General features: G+C 46.4%; 1 protein-coding gene across 1 annotated transcript; it reads right to left on the bottom strand.

Annotated features, from left to right (window-relative positions):
- Positions 1 to 16,025: 16,025 nt before the first annotated feature.
- LOC309558713 (putative olfactory receptor 2B3) lies at positions 16,026 to 16,970 on the bottom strand (the record flags this gene model as incomplete). Its single annotated transcript, XM_082261767.1, has 1 exon — positions 16,026 to 16,970. The coding sequence occupies one exon, from the start codon at positions 16,968 to 16,970 to the stop codon at positions 16,026 to 16,028; it is 945 nt and encodes a 314-aa protein (XP_082117893.1).
- Between the last annotated feature and the right edge of the window lie 700 nt (positions 16,971 to 17,670).

Raw genomic sequence — 17,670 nt, 5'->3', positions numbered from 1 at the left:
CTCCCACCCCTCATCATCTGAATCCCCCACAACATGGGACATGGACACCCCTCCCTCAACCCCATCGACCCCACCACCATCCAGCACCCCTGCACTCTCTTGGCCACTTTTGGGGTGCCGAGGGACAAGGACTAGAGGTGGAGTAGGCCGAGGGGGAAGATCCACTAAACCCACCCCCCCAGCAGCTTCCGCTAGCCTGGAGGATCTACGCACAGTAGATGAAGAAATAACAACAGGAGGGACAGACTCAGGGACCACAACACTAGGGGAAACAGAATGTGACACAACAGACACAGGAGGGGCAACAGTTTCCTTCTAACTTCAGCTGCTATATCTTCTTTATCCAGCCTCTGCAGCTCAATCTCCAATCCTGGCAAGTTATGCGGTGCCTCTGGGCACTGGCTATATGGATGACCCAGCTGCTGGCACAAATTGCACCGAATCTGGGTGCATTCTCTGGCCAAATGGCCTAAATTCTGGCACAGTGAGCTCTTCTTGAGGGTGCAGGACGATGCAAAGTGGCCTTTATCCCCACATTTATTACACACCTTAGGCTGACCTTGGTAGAAAATGGTCAGCCTATCCCTTCCCAGAAAGGCTGAGCAGGGAAGGTGCTGAACTACATTGCCCAGCACCCCCAATTTTAGTGACACTGTCCAGGCCCATGTCCATATCCCATGCTCATCAAGGACCTTCCGCAGTGGAGTGAGGACCTCGCCCAATATTGGCGTAGCCATACTATTAAATTAGCCTCTGGTATGGATTCATTTCGCACCAAGATTGTCACCGACTTTTTCAAAGGCTGCCTTGAAATCACCTTTGGCACCAAACCACTCCACTGCTGAAGGCCCTTGCACCTCCTATACCTCTCCCAAAAGAGATCCAAACTCTCAGGTTTCACAAAAGATAAATCAAATTCATAACCTCCCACCGGGCAAATAAAAGCAAAAATATCACAGGCTTTAAACCCCATTTCCAAAACCAACTCAGCCACCCTCCCACCTCAACTGAACCACATTCCTCCTCCTATACCCACTAACCAGCCCCCGACCAAACATCCCTGAATTATAACTATTAGCAGAATTCCCACCACCCACCCTGGTGCGACTCCCCAAAACTGAAGCATAGCTGCCAACATTCCTCCCAGCAGAAAATCCATCAGTTTGTTTTAAATTATCTGACTTAGCAGATAATGATTGCACAGATTTGGGATTGATCTGTACAACCGATGAATCCTTCCTCTGCTGAGCAGGGGGAGAAATGTCATTTTTATTTTTCCCAGCATTACTAACCCCGTCACCACCACCCATCACCACCACCACCACCACATTCATTGCTTTATCATTATTGCAATTTTTAATACTTGCTGGCACATGGTTTTGCTGGCTTTTATCCCCTCTGCCCATCTTCCGGGACTTTTGATGGATCATCAGAAAAGACAAACTTGTCTGGTTTCAGGGGTGACTCCACCTGCTGGATTAAGGTCAGGGTTCCATGCCCACTCTCAACCCCCTGGCGCTTCCCAGGCCTGACATGGGGGGAGAGGTGCAGAGGCAGATGGAGCCGGGTCATCCCTTACCTGAGGCTGCTGATCCACAGAACTTGCTGATGTCTGGCTGGCAAATCGCCTCTCATTATCAAACTTTTCTTTCAACACTCCATTTCTGTCTTTCAGCTTTTCCAATAACAAAGATTGTTTCTTTACGTTTTCTTCCAATTCCTGTAACTCAGGCTTCATGGCTGTGCGGTTTTTACTCCAGGCCTGGCAGTACTTGGCTCTGAAAGATTTATGTTCAGCCTTCAAAACTTTAGGTTTTCTTCAGCTCTCCCAATCGCCCTAAAATGATTGATAATCTTCTGGCTGAAGACATCCGCATTCTCACCAGGGCCTGGACCCACAGACAGGTCCTCCACCTCCTCCTCACTAGGCCCTGTGTGATCAGGGGGATCCCTTCCAGGGCCTCCCCCAGGATCAGGCATTGTTCCTGGGCCAAGCTAGCAGGCAAGGCCCAGGCTTGACAAATGCTGGTTCTCAGAGTGAGCTCCTTCAGTGTGTCCTCCTCCTTCTCCCACTGACCACCAATGTAAGGAGTATTCTTCCCACTGGCCACCAATGTAAGGAATATTCTTCTCACTGATCACCAATGTAAGGGACATTCTTCCCACTGACCAACAATGTAAGGAACATTCTTCTCACTGACCACTAATGTAAGGAACATTTTTCTTTCTGACCATCAATGTACGGAGCATTGTTCCCACCAAAGTGTGCAGATGTCAGTATTATGGGAAAAGCACACAGTGTACAGATGTAGGTGTTATATATAAGGAATAACACTCACTAAGTGCTATTCCCTATATATTGTATAACACTGGTCTCTGTATACAGAGTGGCACTCAGTCTACAGATATCAGTGTGCAGTCAGTGTACTAGTGAATAGTAGTGATGAGCCGAACACCCCCTGGTTTGGTTTACACCAGAATACCGCAAACAGAGGAAAAGTTTTGCCCTGAATGTGCCTTTAAAGTAGTGCATCACTACGAAGTATGTAGCCTGCTGCAGCAATACTGACATTTCTAAAGCAAAAAATGTCATATACAAATATACATACAAATTTGAAATCACATGTACTTGTCATACAGGTGCAGAAAAATTGGTCCTTGGTTGTTGGTGGTGCCTGAACACCGCAACCCCTCGCAGTTACTATTGCTGGGTGCAGGAATGGGACCTGCTGGTAACAATTCCATACAAATTTGAAATTGCATGTACTTGTCAGTTATCATAGAGGTGCAGAAAAATTGGGCCTTGGGTGTTAGTGGAGCCTGAACACCTCAACCCCTCGCAGTTACTCTTGCTGGGCGCAGGAATAAGCCCTGCTGGTAAAAATACCATACCAATTTGAAATTGGGACCTGGAAGGTTAGTATCGGCAGTAACTGAAACTGAAATTGGGCCTTGGTTGTTGGTGGTGCCTGAACCCTGCAACCCTTTGCAGTTACTCTTGTTGGGCGCAGGAATGGGACCTGCTGGTAAGAATTCCATACAAACTTGAAATTGCATGTACTCTACAGGTGCCAAAAATTGGGCCTTTGGTGTTGGTGGTGCCTGAACACTGTAACCAACCCCTGACAGTTACTCTTGCTGCGCTCAGGAATGGGACCTGCTGGTAAGAATTCCATACAAATTTGAAATTGCATGTACTATACAGGTTCCAAAAATTGGGCCTTTGCTGTTGGTGGTGCTTGAACACCATAACCAATCCCTCACAGTTACTCTTGCTGGGCGCAGGAACGGGACCTGCTGGTAAGAATTCCATACAGATTTGAAATTGAATGTACTATACAGGTGCCAAAAATTGGGCCTTTGGTTTTGGTGTTGGTGGTGCCTGAACACTGTAACCAATCCCTCGCAGTTGCTCTTGCTGGGCGCAGGAATGGGACCTGCTGGTAAGAATTCCATACAAATTAGAAATTGCATGTACTATACAGGTGACAAAAATTGGGCCTTTGCTGTTGGTGGTTCTTGAACACCGTAACCAACCCCTCCAGTGGCGGCTGGTGAAGTTTTAAGATGGGGGGGGGGCGCAAGACCCCGCCCTTTTATTTTGACCCCTCCCATTTCTCAGAAGCCACACCCCTTATAGACTCCACCCATTTTGTCCCCTGTATTTTGTTTGCGTGAACAAATTCTCCCAATATATCACATATTAAGGGGTCCATCAGTACTAGTATATCCTATAATAGGGAGCAGGGGCCCTATTATGGGATATACTGTGAGAGACACCCTATTATGGGATACACTGACTGAGAGTGGCACAAACCCCACAGTACAGACCCCCCCAGCACAAACCTCACAGTACAGACCCCCTTTCAATGTAGTGACAAGCGTACAGGCCCCCTTTCAATGTAGTGACCAGTATACATGTACCCTTTCAATGTAGTGACCAGTATACATGTACCTTTTCAATGTAGTGACCAGTATACATGTACCCTTTCAATGTAGTGACCAGCGTACAGGCCCCCTTTCAATGCAGTGACCAGCGTACAGGCCCCCTTTCAATGTAGTGACCAGCGTACATGCCCCTTTCAATGTAGTGACCAGCGTACATGCCCCCTTTCAATGTAGTGACCAGCGTACATGCCCCCTTTCAATGTAGTGACAAGCGTACATGCCCCTCAATGTAGTGACCAGCGTACATGCCCCCTTTCAATGCAGTGACCAGCGTACATGCCCCCTTTCAATGCAGTGACCAGCGTACATGCCCCCTTTCAATGCAGTGACAAGCGTACATGCCCCCTTTCAATGCAGTGACCAGCGTACATGCCCCCTTTCAATGCAGTGACCAGCGTACATGCCCCTTTCAATGTAGTGACCAGCGTACATGCCCCCTTTCAATGCAGTGACCAGCGTACATGCCCCTTTCAATGTAGTGACCAGCGTACATGCCCCCTTTCCCCTCAGTGACCAGCGTACATGCCCCTTTCAATGTAGTGACCAGCGTACATGCCCCCTTTCAATGTAGTGACCAGGGTACATGCCCCTCAATGTAGTGACCAGCATGCATGCCCCTTTCAATGTAGTGACCGGCGTACATGCCCCCTTTCAATGTAGTGACCAGCGTACATGCCCCTTTCAATGTAGTGACCAGCGTACATGCCCCCTTTCAATGTAGTGACCAGCGTACAGGCCCCCTTTCAATGTAGTGACCAGCGTACATGCCCCTTTCAATGTAGTGACCAGCGTACATGCCCCCTTTCAATGCAGTGACCAGCGTACATGCCCCTTTCAATGTAGTGACCAGCGTACATGCCCCCTTTCAATGCAGTGACCAGCATACATGCCCCTTTCAATGTAGTGACCAGCGTACATGCCCCCTTTCAATGTAGTGACCAGCGTACGTGCCCCTCAATGTAGTGACCAGCGTACATGCCCCCTTTCAATGTAGTGACCAGCGTACATGCCCCCTTTCAATGTAGTGACCAGCGTACATGCCCCCTTTCAATGTAGTGACCAGCGTACATGCCCCCTTTCAATGTAGTGACCAGCGTACATGCCCCCTTTCAATGCAGTGACCAGCGTATATGCCCCCTTTCAATGTAGTGACCAGCGTACATGCCCCTTTCAATGTAGTGACCAGCGTACATGCCCCTCAATGTAGTGACCAGCGTACATGCCCCTCAATGTAGTGACCAGCGTACATGCCCCTCAATGTAGTGACCAGCGTACATGCCCCTCAATGTAGAGACCAGCGTACATGCCCCCTTTCAATGTAGTGACCAGCGTACATGCCCCTTTCAATGTACTGACCAGCGTACATGCCCCTCAATGTAGTGACCAGCGTACATGCCCCTCAATGTAGTGACCAGCGTACATGCCCCTCAATGTAGTGACCAGCGTACATGCCCCCTTTAAATGTAGTGACCAGCGTACATGCCCCCTTTAAATGTAGTGACCAGCGTACATGCCCCTCAATGTAGTGACCAGTATAATGCCCCCTTTCAATGCAGAGACCAGTATACATACCCCTCAATGTAGTGACCAGTATAATGCCCCCTTTCAATGCAGAGACCAGCGTGCGTGCCCCCTTCAAAGCAGACAGTACTGGGCTAGTGGGCTGGCAAGTGGCAATGGATGGAGTGTGCACAGTGCAGCCATGCATGCACCTCCCGCAGCACTCTACCATCCAGCACTATCCTCCATGGCTCCATCCATTGCCACTTGCCAGCGCTAGTGCAGCCGGTCCCGGTGCTTTAACTTACCTTCGCAGCCGGAGACGAACGTTGCGGTCCTCCGTCACCTCGCGTCAGCTTCTTCCGGCGGCCGGTGCGAGACTGCTTCGGGCGGCTTCCGCCTGCATCCAGAGGAGTCCGTCCGACTCCTCACACGGCTCCCCTCTCTCTGCGACGGCGGGCGGCAAGGACGTGACACCGGGGCGGTGCACCGCCCCCCACGCGTCACATGACCAAAGGACCGTCCCGAGATGTCCTCCTGTGATTGGTCCAGGCTGGAGTCTGGACCAATCACAGCCAGGAATCCACGAAGTGGGGGTGTCCATGCGCTGTGCCTTGCGCCCAGGTTACGTCCCCAGAAGGCAGCCAATCGGCGCCTCTTCTGGGTCGTAACCCCACCCCCCCACCCCCAGCCTCCACATAGGCCGGCGGCGGCGAACGCAATTTTTTTTTTTTGAAAACTTTATTGCTTCTTTTGTAATTTCTTTCTTTTTTTTTTTTTTTTAGGGGGGGCGGCGCCCTGGTGCCCCCTATGGACCGGCCGCCACTGAACCCCTCACAGTTACTCTTGCTGGGCGCAGGAATAGGACCTGCTGGTAAGAATTCCATACAGATTTAAAATTAAATGTACTATACAGGTGCCAAAAATTGGGCCTTTACTGTTGGTGGTGCCTGAACACCATAACCAAGCCCTCGCAGTTACTCTTGCTGGGCGCAGGAACAGGACCTGCTGGTTAGAATTCCATACAAATTTGAAATTGCATGTACTTGTCATACAAGTGGCAAAAATTGGGCCTTTGGTGTTGGTGGTGCCTGAACACCGTAACCAACCCCTTGCAGTTACTCTTGCTGGGTGCAGGAACGGGACCTGCTGGTACGAATTCCATACAAATTTGAAATTGCATGTACTTGTCATACAGGTACAAAAATATTGGGCCTTTGGTGTTGGTGGTGCCTGAACACTGTAACCCCTCACAGTTAGCAGGGCACAGGGACAGGGCCTGCTGTTAAAAATGACATACAACATTTAAATTGGATGCACCTGTCATACAAGTGCAGAAAAATTAAGCCTTGGGGGTTGGTAGTGACCTAAACCAAAAACATTGTTGGAAGCTAGCTGAATCAAGGTAGAGGAATAGGATAGGCAGCATATGCAGTCTTCAAGGGATTGCAGAACCCTAGCAAATTCAATCAGTCACTGTACATCAGCATCAGGGGTTTGATAGCTCTTGTTGATCAAAGACTGGTTCATTTTGATAAAAGTCAGCTGGTCAACAGAGTCTGTGGACAGACACACTCTTTTGTCCGTCACAAAACCTCCACCAGCAGCACTGAATGTCCATTCGGAAAGCACGCTGGAAGCAGGACAGGCCAGTAGCTCCATTGCATATTGACAAGTTCTGGCCAGTGGTCCATCCTCAAGACCCATTAACCCAGTGGATGCTCAGCTGGAAAGGTCTCCAAGTCTGCTCTTGCGCCTAGATAATCATGCAACATATGATGGAGACGCTGCCGATGGTTGCTTAAACCTAACAGCCCTGGGTGCTGCTGAGGACTAAAGAACTGTTTAAAGGCATCGCTCAGCCAGCCACCTTCTCCACCGCTCCTCGTTTGGCTGAACAATGCCTCAGAAACGTGTCCAGAGAATGTTGACCTCCCAGTGTCTGGAAAAGTGGTACACAAACTTTTTTTCAAGGCCTCCCCAAGATGTTTCATCCTCTGCTCCTTCTGCGAAGGCATCATGAGCTCTTCAACTTTACCCTTCTAACGTGGATCAAGAAGGGTTGCCAACCAGTAATTATTCCTCTTCTTGATAGCACGAATCCTCAAGGTCCTTTCGCAGGCTTTGCAGAATCAGGGAGCCCATGCAATGTAAGTTGGAGGAGGCATTAGCTTCTGAGTCCTCTGGGTCACTAAGGATGACATTGTCAGGAGCAACCTCTCCCCAACCACGTACAACTCCTGGGGTTTCTGGGGAATGAAAACCATCCCTTGAAGACTGCTGTATGCTATCCTATACATCCATGCTGCCACAATCCTCCTCCTCCTCTTCATCCTGTGTGTTTTGTGTCCCTGCAGGCATGATATCTGCATAAAGGGGGCCTTCTGAGGAAAGGAAGTCCTCCTCTTCCTCCCGCTGTTCTGCCTCAAGTGCCCTGTCCATGATTCCACGCAGCATGTGCTCCAGCAGGTACACTAGAGGGATAGTGTCACTGATGCATGCATCATCCCAGCTCACCATCCTTGTGGCCTCCTCAAATGGTGACAAGACGGTGCATGTAACCTTTATCAAAAGCCACTGGTTTGGCGAAAAAAAGCCAAGCTCCCCTGACCCTGTCCTTATGCCATACTCACACAGGTACTCATCGATGGCCCTCTGCTGCGTGTTCAGCCACTGCAGCATTGCCAATGTTGAGTTCCACCTGGTGGGCATGTCACAAATGAGGCGGTTGGTGGGCAGCTTGAATTGCCGTTGAATGTCAGATAAGTGAGCACTGGCATTGTATGAACGGCGGAAATGGCCACAGACTTTTCTGGCCTGCCACATGTGTCAAGTGTCCCTGTCGGAGGGCGGAGAGAAGGTTGGTGCCATCGTCGCATACAACCATTCCTGGCTCAAGCTGTTGTGGCGTCAACCATCTCTGAGCCTGCCACTGCAGAGCTGACAGAATCTCTGCACCGGTGTGACTCCTATCCCCTAGACAGACCAACTGAAGAACGCCATGGCATCTTTTACCCTGACTGCTTGCGTAGCCCCTTGAACGTTTAGGGAGCACTACTGCTTCAGAGGACAATTGAGCAGAAGAGGACATGGAGGAGGAGGTGGTGGTGAAGTAGCCAGATGTGGCAGCACTAGCTTTTTGGAGGCATGAAACAAGCTGCAAGACCAAACCCTGTGATGCGTCCTTCCCAGCTGCCAGCAGAGTTACCCAGTGCGCTGTGAATGAAATGTTATGCCCCTGTCCATGCCTGCTGGACCAAGAGTCAGCAGTAATGTGCACCTGCCTGCTGACCGCTCTGTCCAATGAGGCCAAAACACTACCTTCCACATGACGGTAGAGAGCCGGAATGGCCTTACGCGAAAATAAATGCCTTTTTGAGACCTGCCACCTTGGTGCAGCACAGTCCACAAATTTGTAAAAGGGAGCAGAGTTTACCAGGTGAAAAGGAAGCAACTGTAATGCTAGCAATTTGGCCAAGCTGGCATTAAGACGCTGAGCATGTGGATGGCTGGGACAGTATTTCTTTCTACGGTTCAGTAACTGGGGTAGTGAAATTTGCCTGCTGCTCAAATCAAGCGGTGGTGTACTGCTATCAGATTGGGTGCAAGTCTCTGTTGCACTCATTGCTATACCATCATCCCTCTCAATGCTGGTATTTGAGAAGGCATGAGGTATAGTAGGGTTAGAGATCACAGATGAGGAGCAAGGTGATGTATGCTTGTTTTGATCTGGTGCCTCTTTCAGGTGCTGTTGCCAATGGACTGCAAGGCAGGTCGTCATATGCCTTGTCAAGCATGTGGTGCCCAAGTGTCTGGTGTTCTGGCCATGCTTGATCTGCTTTAGACAGAAGTTGCAAACAGCAACGCCGCAGTCTACTGCACATGTGCTGAAAAAAGACCCCACTAATAAACTTTTGTGAGTCCGTGGTGAGTTTGCAGCACCCTGCACCTGTGGAGCTCTTTGCCGTGACGCAATAGTTAGGCTACTGCTAACATCCTGCCGAGTTGGAGTTGTGCGTTCTCCTCATCCTCCCCCTCCTCCTCCTCATCCTCTATCCTGTCAGGTACCCAAGTACAGTCAGTGACCTCACCATCCCTTCCCTCCTCATCACTGGAGCAAACTTGGCAATATGCTTCAGCTGTGGCAACATGACTGCTGGTTTCTTGTCCGTCATTGTCACCCCCTCTCTCTAGGCTCACGTTATTCCCTTTATCAACCTGGGAACCAACATCACAGCTTTCAAATTGCTGCGCATCCTCCAGCAGCATGACACTGACACTACGATCGAATAGTTCAGGTGACTCCTCCGTGCATAATGGTGGGGCAACAGAAGGAGTAGCTGTGGAGAAGGAGCCTGTGGTATGGGCCGCTTTGGCAGCTGCGATGGAAGGCAAACTACTGTGAGCGTGGGTGTCAGAGGACGAGGAGGATGAGGACGGCTTATTGATCCACTCCACCAACTCTTCCACATGTTCTGGCTGAATAGCACGGGCAGAACTGGAAATAAAGAACGGGAGTGCCCCGCCTGCAGAGGATACACTATGTCAACTGTGATCACCACTTTTCACAATGGACACAGAGGCTGCTTGCCCTCTTTTTGTGGCCTGTGAGCGTTGGCCTCCCCTTGATGTTGATACAGATCAATATAGGGTATACGCAACTGACCAATAGATACTCAATGACCTGATATGATGTGATCAATAGCCCCTAGATGGGATGTGCTGCTTACAGGATGTATGAAAGTGACCGATTAACAATACTCTCACTGATATGATGTGATCAATAGCCCTATAGATGAGATGTGCTGCTTATAGGATATACGCAAGTAACCGATTAACAATACTCTCATTGATATGATGTAATCAATAGCCCTATAGATGAGCTGTGCTGCTTATAGGATGTACGCAAGTGACCGATTAACAATGCTCTCACTGATATGACGTAATCAATAGCCCTATAGATGAGCTGTGCTGCTAATAGGATGTACGCAAGTGACCGATTAACAATACTCTCACTGATATGATGTAATCAATAGCCCTATAGATGAGCTGTGCTGCTTATAGGATGTACGCAAGTGACCGATTAACAATACTCTCACTGATATGATGTAATCAATAGCCCTATAGATGAGCTGTGCTGCTTATAGGATGTACGCAAGTGACTGATTAACAATACTCTCACTGATATGATGTAATTCATAGCCCTATAGATAGGGAAACATATAATGGGTATACAGCGTACGCAATGACCTGATATGATGTAATTTATAGCCCTATATATATATAGAGAGATCTATGTATGGTATATGGTCTATGGTACGCACTACTGAATATACTTCTCACTATCTGATCTCTGAACTTGTAAAAAGCACAAATCTCTCTCCCTCTGTCAGGGAAATGGCCGTAGGAGAACTGGCAACATTGCCAGTAATAGCAATGGGCGTTCCTGGCGCATCCGGCGCACACCTGGCCACCTTGGCATGAGAATGGCGAACGCGCATGCGCAAAGACAAATTTGCGCGAACGTGCGTGCACAATGAGCAATTGACACCGCCCTCTGTTGGCCTATAAAAGATGGCCATAGGATCAGACTCATTGCTGGATTATCTCTCAGCTTCCCTGTGTTCCTGTGCTTCCTGTATTCTGCTTGGATTTCCTGTTGTAACCTCGGCTTTTTCCTTACTCTGTTTGATCTCCTACTCCTGGTTTGACCCTTGGCTTCATCCATTGACCTTGCTCTGTCACCTACCGTGTATGACCCCGGCTTGCTTCAAGACCTTGGCTATTCTGGTTGTCTCCTGTGCATGACCTCGGCTTGTACCACTGTTCCCGCTGCCTGCTCCAGTCTTAGACCTCAGCCAGTTCCTGTCTCCGCTACCAAAGTCTATTCCTTGGCACAAGTTAGCCCACCTGCTTCAGAGCCCTTGAAGACTCCTACCCTGCTGTGGTTCCAGTCTGTTCCAGTACGCTCTCAGATTGCTCCTGGATCTACCTACCTGCCTGCAGTTGGTAACCCGTGCCACTTTGGGCGCCACACCCTCTGTACCATCTCTAGGGGTGTGCGCACTGAGCCGCAAGGGGAGCCCTCTCAGCATCTCGGCCTCGGATCGGGTAACCCTGACACCCTCCCTGCTAGGAATGTCTCACTGGCACTGCACTGTCTGACAAACTGCAAAGAAAAGATTCTCTCCCTGCCTCAAACACGTTCCTTTCCCTCCCTACGCTGCTAGGAATGTCTCTCTGCACTTTCTGACAAACTCCAAAAAAAGCTATTCTCGCCCTACCTCAAACATGTTCCTCTCCCTATCTCCTCACCCGCACAATCACACTACATGCTGCGGCTGCACGGGCAGCCTTTATGTAGTGTGGGGCATGTACTTGGCCCCTGAGCCATGATTAGCTAAAGGCAGCATGGCTTTAGTCCAATCATGGCAGAGATCATTTGCTTGGCCAAAGCATGAGGTCAGGGTGCATGCTTTGGCCAATTACATAATGTGCTGCACACGCAGCGTGCACGCAGTGCATTATGGGATCACAAATTTCCAGAGAAGAAGCACATTTGTTCGTCATTCGACGAATGATCAAACGACCGATGTTTAAGTCGAAGTTAGCTTCGACTCGAACCTCGAAGCTCATCCCTATTGTTAATATATTTAAAACATGTCTTGGGATTTTTTTTACTCTCCTCTGCTATGTGCCTTTTGTGGTCTATTTTTGCAGCCCTGATTGCACTCTTACATTTCTTATTGCTTTCCTTGTAGTGTTTGAATGCAGTCAATGACCCCTCGCCTTATATTTTTTGAAAACCTTTTTTTTAATCTTTTATATGCATTTTTACATTATAGTTTAGCTATCTAGGTTTAATCTTAGCTCTTTTATATTTTTTACCATTGGAATGCACTGGCCAATACCTTTGTATAACCACTTGCCGATCAGCCCCCGTAGGTATACAGCAGCAGGCCGGCTCTGTTATGTAAAACAACGTACATGTACCTCGCTTTGTGTTGCAGTTAGTGTGACCAAGCCAATTGGCTAGATGGGGAGTTAATCAGCAGGTCTGACCGTCACGATGTCCGCCGGGCACCCGCGATCGCTCCCCATGGAGACAGAACGGCGGTCTGCCTATGTAAACAGGGCAGACCGCTGTTCTGTCAGTTATGAACACAGGGATCGAGTGTCCTTCCTATTTAGGAACACAGGTCTCTGTGTTCATCCAGTGAGCCCATCCCACACACAGTTAGAAAGCACCCCCTAGGCACACATTTAGACCTTTGATCGCCACTGGTGTTAACCCCTTCCCTGCCAGTGTCATTAGTAAAGTAACAGTGCATATTTTTAGCACTGATTACTGTAGTAATGTTACTGGTCCCCCCCAAAAGTGTAAAAATGTCAGATATGTGTCCGATCTGTCCACCGCAATGTCGCAGTCCTGCTAGAAATCCCTGATCGCCGCCATTACTAGTAAAAAATAATTAAATAAATAAATAAAAATTACATACTGTAAGGCCTCTTTCACACGAAGCGGACCGTATTGCGATCCGCTCCGGTACTTTTTTTTTTTTTTTTTACGGACACGGATGACACTTGTGCCATCTGGTCCGTATGTCCGCATATCATCCCATCCGTTCATCCGTCTATGGGATTGCGGATTACACCACTGACATCCGATTTTGCATCCTTTCCGTTTTTTAAACGGAAGAAAAATAAGGTTCTGTTCCGTTCCAAAAAACGGAACAGAACTGGAAGGACGCAAATCGGATGTCAGCGGATGGTCATCTGCTGACATCCGCAATCCCATTGACATGCATTATGTCCGCATATCACCCGCAAACGGATGGGGTGATAAACGGACATGCGGAACGCCCGTGTAAAAGAGGCCTTAATCAATATACACTTATTGGGGTTTTTTTTAACCAAAAATATGTAGCAGAATACATATTAGACTAAAATGATGAAAAAAATAGGTTTCTTTTTTATTGGGAATGTTTTATAGCAGAAACTAAAAGATATTGTTTTTTTTTTTTTCAAAATTGTTGCTCTTTTTTTGTTTATAGCACAAAGAATAAAAATTGCAGAGGTGATCAAATACCACCAAAAGAAAGCTATATTTATGGGGAAAAAAGGATATCAATTTTATTTGGGTACAATGTCACATGACCGCGCAATCGTCAGATAAATTAACGCAGTGGTGTATAGCAAAAAATTGTCTGGTCATTAAGGGGGTAAAACCTTCCGGTCCTTAAGTGGTTAATAGGTTCATAAAGGACTCCCATTTTTCCTCAGTGTTTAATGTTCCTAGAATTTTATCCCATTTATTATCATGTACCATAGAGCGCAGTTTAGGGAAGTTGGCTCTTTTAAAATTCAGTGTACTTGTGTTTCCTTTTTCTGTGATTTATGCTGAATGTAATTTCCTTGTGATCACTGTTTCCTAACTTGCCCCATATTTCCACATCTGCAATCAGGTCTGTGTTGTTTGTAATCAGTAGGTCTAGTAATGCTTTATCTCTTGTTGGTGCATTCGCCAACTGACCCATGAAATTGTCCTGCAATATATTTAGGAAATGGCGAGCCTTAGATGAATGAGCGGTTCCTTCCGCCCAGTTGATATCTGGATAATTGAAATCTCCCATGATAATATCATTGCCCTGCCTTGCCATCATTCCTAATTGTGATAGAAGGTCTGATTCCTTCGCGTCCTTCAGGTTAGGGGGCCTGTAGCATATGCCCACCATTACCTTCCCATTTGTTTCTTTTATACTTTGAGCACCTGCCCCTAAAGGTCTCTGCAAAGCCCTGGTCCCTAACCTGCTCTGCAATATGCAAATGCTTCAGTGGACACAATGCCAGCACAGGGCAAAGAGACTCAAATGAAGGAAGAGGCAATAGGTTTAGGTCTGGTAACTGACCAGCAATGCAACAGAAATAAGATATACCTGTGCTCAGATCCCAATAGCTTGTACATGTACTGTATATAATCCATCAGGTGCTAAAGGTCCTGCAGCAATATGCAGAAGTCCTTGTTGTTGATATTAGAACCTCTATCAAATGTTTAAAAAAATCTACTCATGTACAGTACTGTGCAAACGTTTAAGGCAGGTATGAAAAAATGCTGTAAGTTAGGAATGATGTCAGAAATAGAATTGTTAATAGTTATCAATTAACAAAATGGAAAGTAAATGAACCTAAGAGAAGTCTAAATCAAATCAATATTTTGTGTGACCACCCTCTGCTCTCAAAACAACATCAATTCTTGAATCCTAGGTATACTTGCACAACGTTTTTGAAGGGACTCGGCAGGTAGCTTGTTCCAGACATCTTGGAGAACTAACCACTGATGTTCTGTGGATGTAGGCTGCCTCAAATCCTTCTGTTTCTTCATGTAATCCCAGACAGACACGATGATGTTGAGATCAGAGCTCTTGGGGGGGCCAAACCATCACTTCCATTACTCCTTGTTCTTCTTTACACTTAAGATAGTTCTTAATGACATTGGCTGCATGTTTGATCCTGACCAAATCTCCAACTCCATTTACAGAAATGCAATCCCAAGCTTGCAAGGAACCTCCACCAAGCTTCCCAGTTACCTGCAGACTCATAATTGTACCACTCTCCGGCCCTTTGTGAACAAACTTCCTCCTGCATCAACCAAATACTTCAAATTTTGACTCATCTGTCCAGAGCACTTGCTGCCATTTTCCTGCATCCCAGTTCCCATGTTCTCCTGCATTGGATGTGGAAACAAGGTTGAGCGACTATGCACAAAAACATGGGAACTGCATGGGAGCTATGCACAAAAAAATGGCAGCAGGTGTTCTGATGAGTCAAAATTTGAAATATTTGGCTGTATCAGAAGGCAGTTTCTAAGCATAGGGCTGGAGAGCGGTACAATAATGAGTGTCTACAGGCAACAATGAAGCATTTTGGAGGTTCCTTGCAAGTTTGGGGCTGCATTTCTGCAAATGGTGTTGGAGATTTGGTCAGGATCAATGGTGTTCTCAATGCTGAGAAAAACAGGCAGATACTTATGCATTATGCCATACCATTCGGGAGGTGAGTTATTGGCCCCAAATGTATTCTGCACCAGGACAATGACCATAAACATACAGCCAATGTCATAACTATCTTCAGTGTAAAGAAGAACAAAGAGCCCTGGAAGTGATGGTTTGACCCCCACAGAGCCCTGATCTCAACATCATCAAGTCTGTCTGGGATTACATGGAGAGACAGAAGGATTTTTAAGCAGCCTACATCCACAGAAGATCCGAGGTTTCCAAGATGTGTGGAACAACCTACCTGCCAAATTCCTTCAAAAACTTTGGGAAAGTGTACCTAGAAGAGTTGAAACATTCGATTTGGATTTCTCTTCATTCACTTTCCATTTTAATAATTGCTAAAAATAAACTATTAACACTTCTATTTCTGAAAGCATTCCTAATTTACAACATTTTTACCTCTGCCTAAAACTTGTGCATAGTGCTGTATGTGCTGGTATAAGCCTAAAGATACTCACATGCATAGCAGTTTTTACTTGATCTTGATTAATAATGCAAAAGGAGGCAGCAATCATCTCATGTCTAAAGGTTACCTTTCATATTATTACGAGAAAAACATTTCTGAAATGCAGATTTAACATCATTATTTCTAAGAGTATAAATGATTGGGTTTAACATTGGAGTTACTATGCCGTAAAATATTGTAATCACTTTGTCTGTGTCTGGCTTTGAATTAGATCTAGGTTTCATGTAGGCAGCCATAGCTGAACCATAAAATATTGTTACAACTATCATATGAGATCCACATGTAGAAAATGCTTTTCTCCATCCAGCCGATGATGTGATTTTCAGGATACTCAAGATAATTTTAATATAAGACACTGCAATAAATGTGACAGGTATCATAAGAATAATCACACCAACTGCAAAAGTAATGCATTCAATGAAGATCGTATTTTCACAAGACATAGACAAAATTTCTGGTACTTCACATAGAAAATGATTTATTTCATTTTTTCCACACAGATTTAAATTAAGAGTAAAAACAACTTGTGGAATAGGAAGAAGGAATCCACAAATCCACATGATAGCAGCTATTCTGACACAGATCACCTTACTCATGATGATTGTGTAGTGTAAAGGATAACATATAGCTATATAGCGATCGTACGCCATTATGGCAAGCAGGATACACTCTGCTTGCCCTAAGGAGAGACACATGTACAGTTGTGTTGCACATCCTGCATAGGAGATTGTCTTCTTTACTGACACCAAATCTCTCAGCATCCTTGGTGTAGTAGTAGTTGAAAGGCAGAGATCCAAAAAAGAGAGGTTTAATAGAAGGAAGTACATAGGTGTATGGAGATTAGTGTCTGTTAAAATTAGAATAATGATTAGAATGTTTCCAGTCAAAGTGATTAAATACTTAAGCATAAAGATCAAAAAAAGAATATTTTGAGTTTTTGAATCAGTAGAAAGTCCAAGAAGAATAAATTCCTCAACCACTGTGTAATTTCCCAAAGTCATTACTTAAAACATAATGGAGAAATATTTTTTAATTAAAATCTTTTAAAATTGATCTTAATGTGTATCTCTAGCGAAAACTTTTCTTTTAAGGTGCAGGGAATACTTTGTACACATGAAATTAAATAACTAATAACCACAAAGCTAAAGATAATCTAAAAAATAATAGTAGCCATAATGCAGTAAACAATAATTTATTTCCAAAAATAAAAAATGTTCTTTTCCAACTTTTAAAGAAAAATGCTATTAGGTTACCAGTGGACATGCAGCAAGATTAAGAAAAATATTGATGGGTTACTATAGACAACACAGTAACTTACTGTTTTGTGGAACTCACTCACCCACTGGTGGGTCGCGAGCTGCGTTTGAGTGGGTCGCACTGAGCCGCAGATTAAAGAGAGCCAGAGCAGTCAAATCGTGATGGATTCAGGACCCCACCCACACAGTTTACTGAGGCTGGTCTGCATTTCCCGCGAGGAGGATACTTGCATCAGTAAGTACGTAGGTGGGCTGTTATGTAAGTTGTAGGATATGTTCATGGGGTGCAGAGCCAGCTCCCCGGTCCTGCTGGCATGAGCAGTGGTGGCTAGACTGGCGGTGGGAATCTCTCAGCTATAGCGGGCAGAGACGGCAGCCATGGGATCATAAGGGGACCAGGTGGCCCGGCGGTGTCAGGAGTTCATGGCAGCTTCTATTTTTAATT

This window comes from Pelophylax lessonae (genome assembly GCF_965119305.1).
Source record: "Pelophylax lessonae genome assembly, chromosome: 6".
In the NCBI taxonomy this organism is placed as follows: domain Eukaryota; kingdom Metazoa; phylum Chordata; class Amphibia; order Anura; family Ranidae; genus Pelophylax; species Pelophylax lessonae.
Note: the sequence above shows the minus strand (reverse complement) of the source record. Positions and strands in the feature narration are given on the sequence as shown.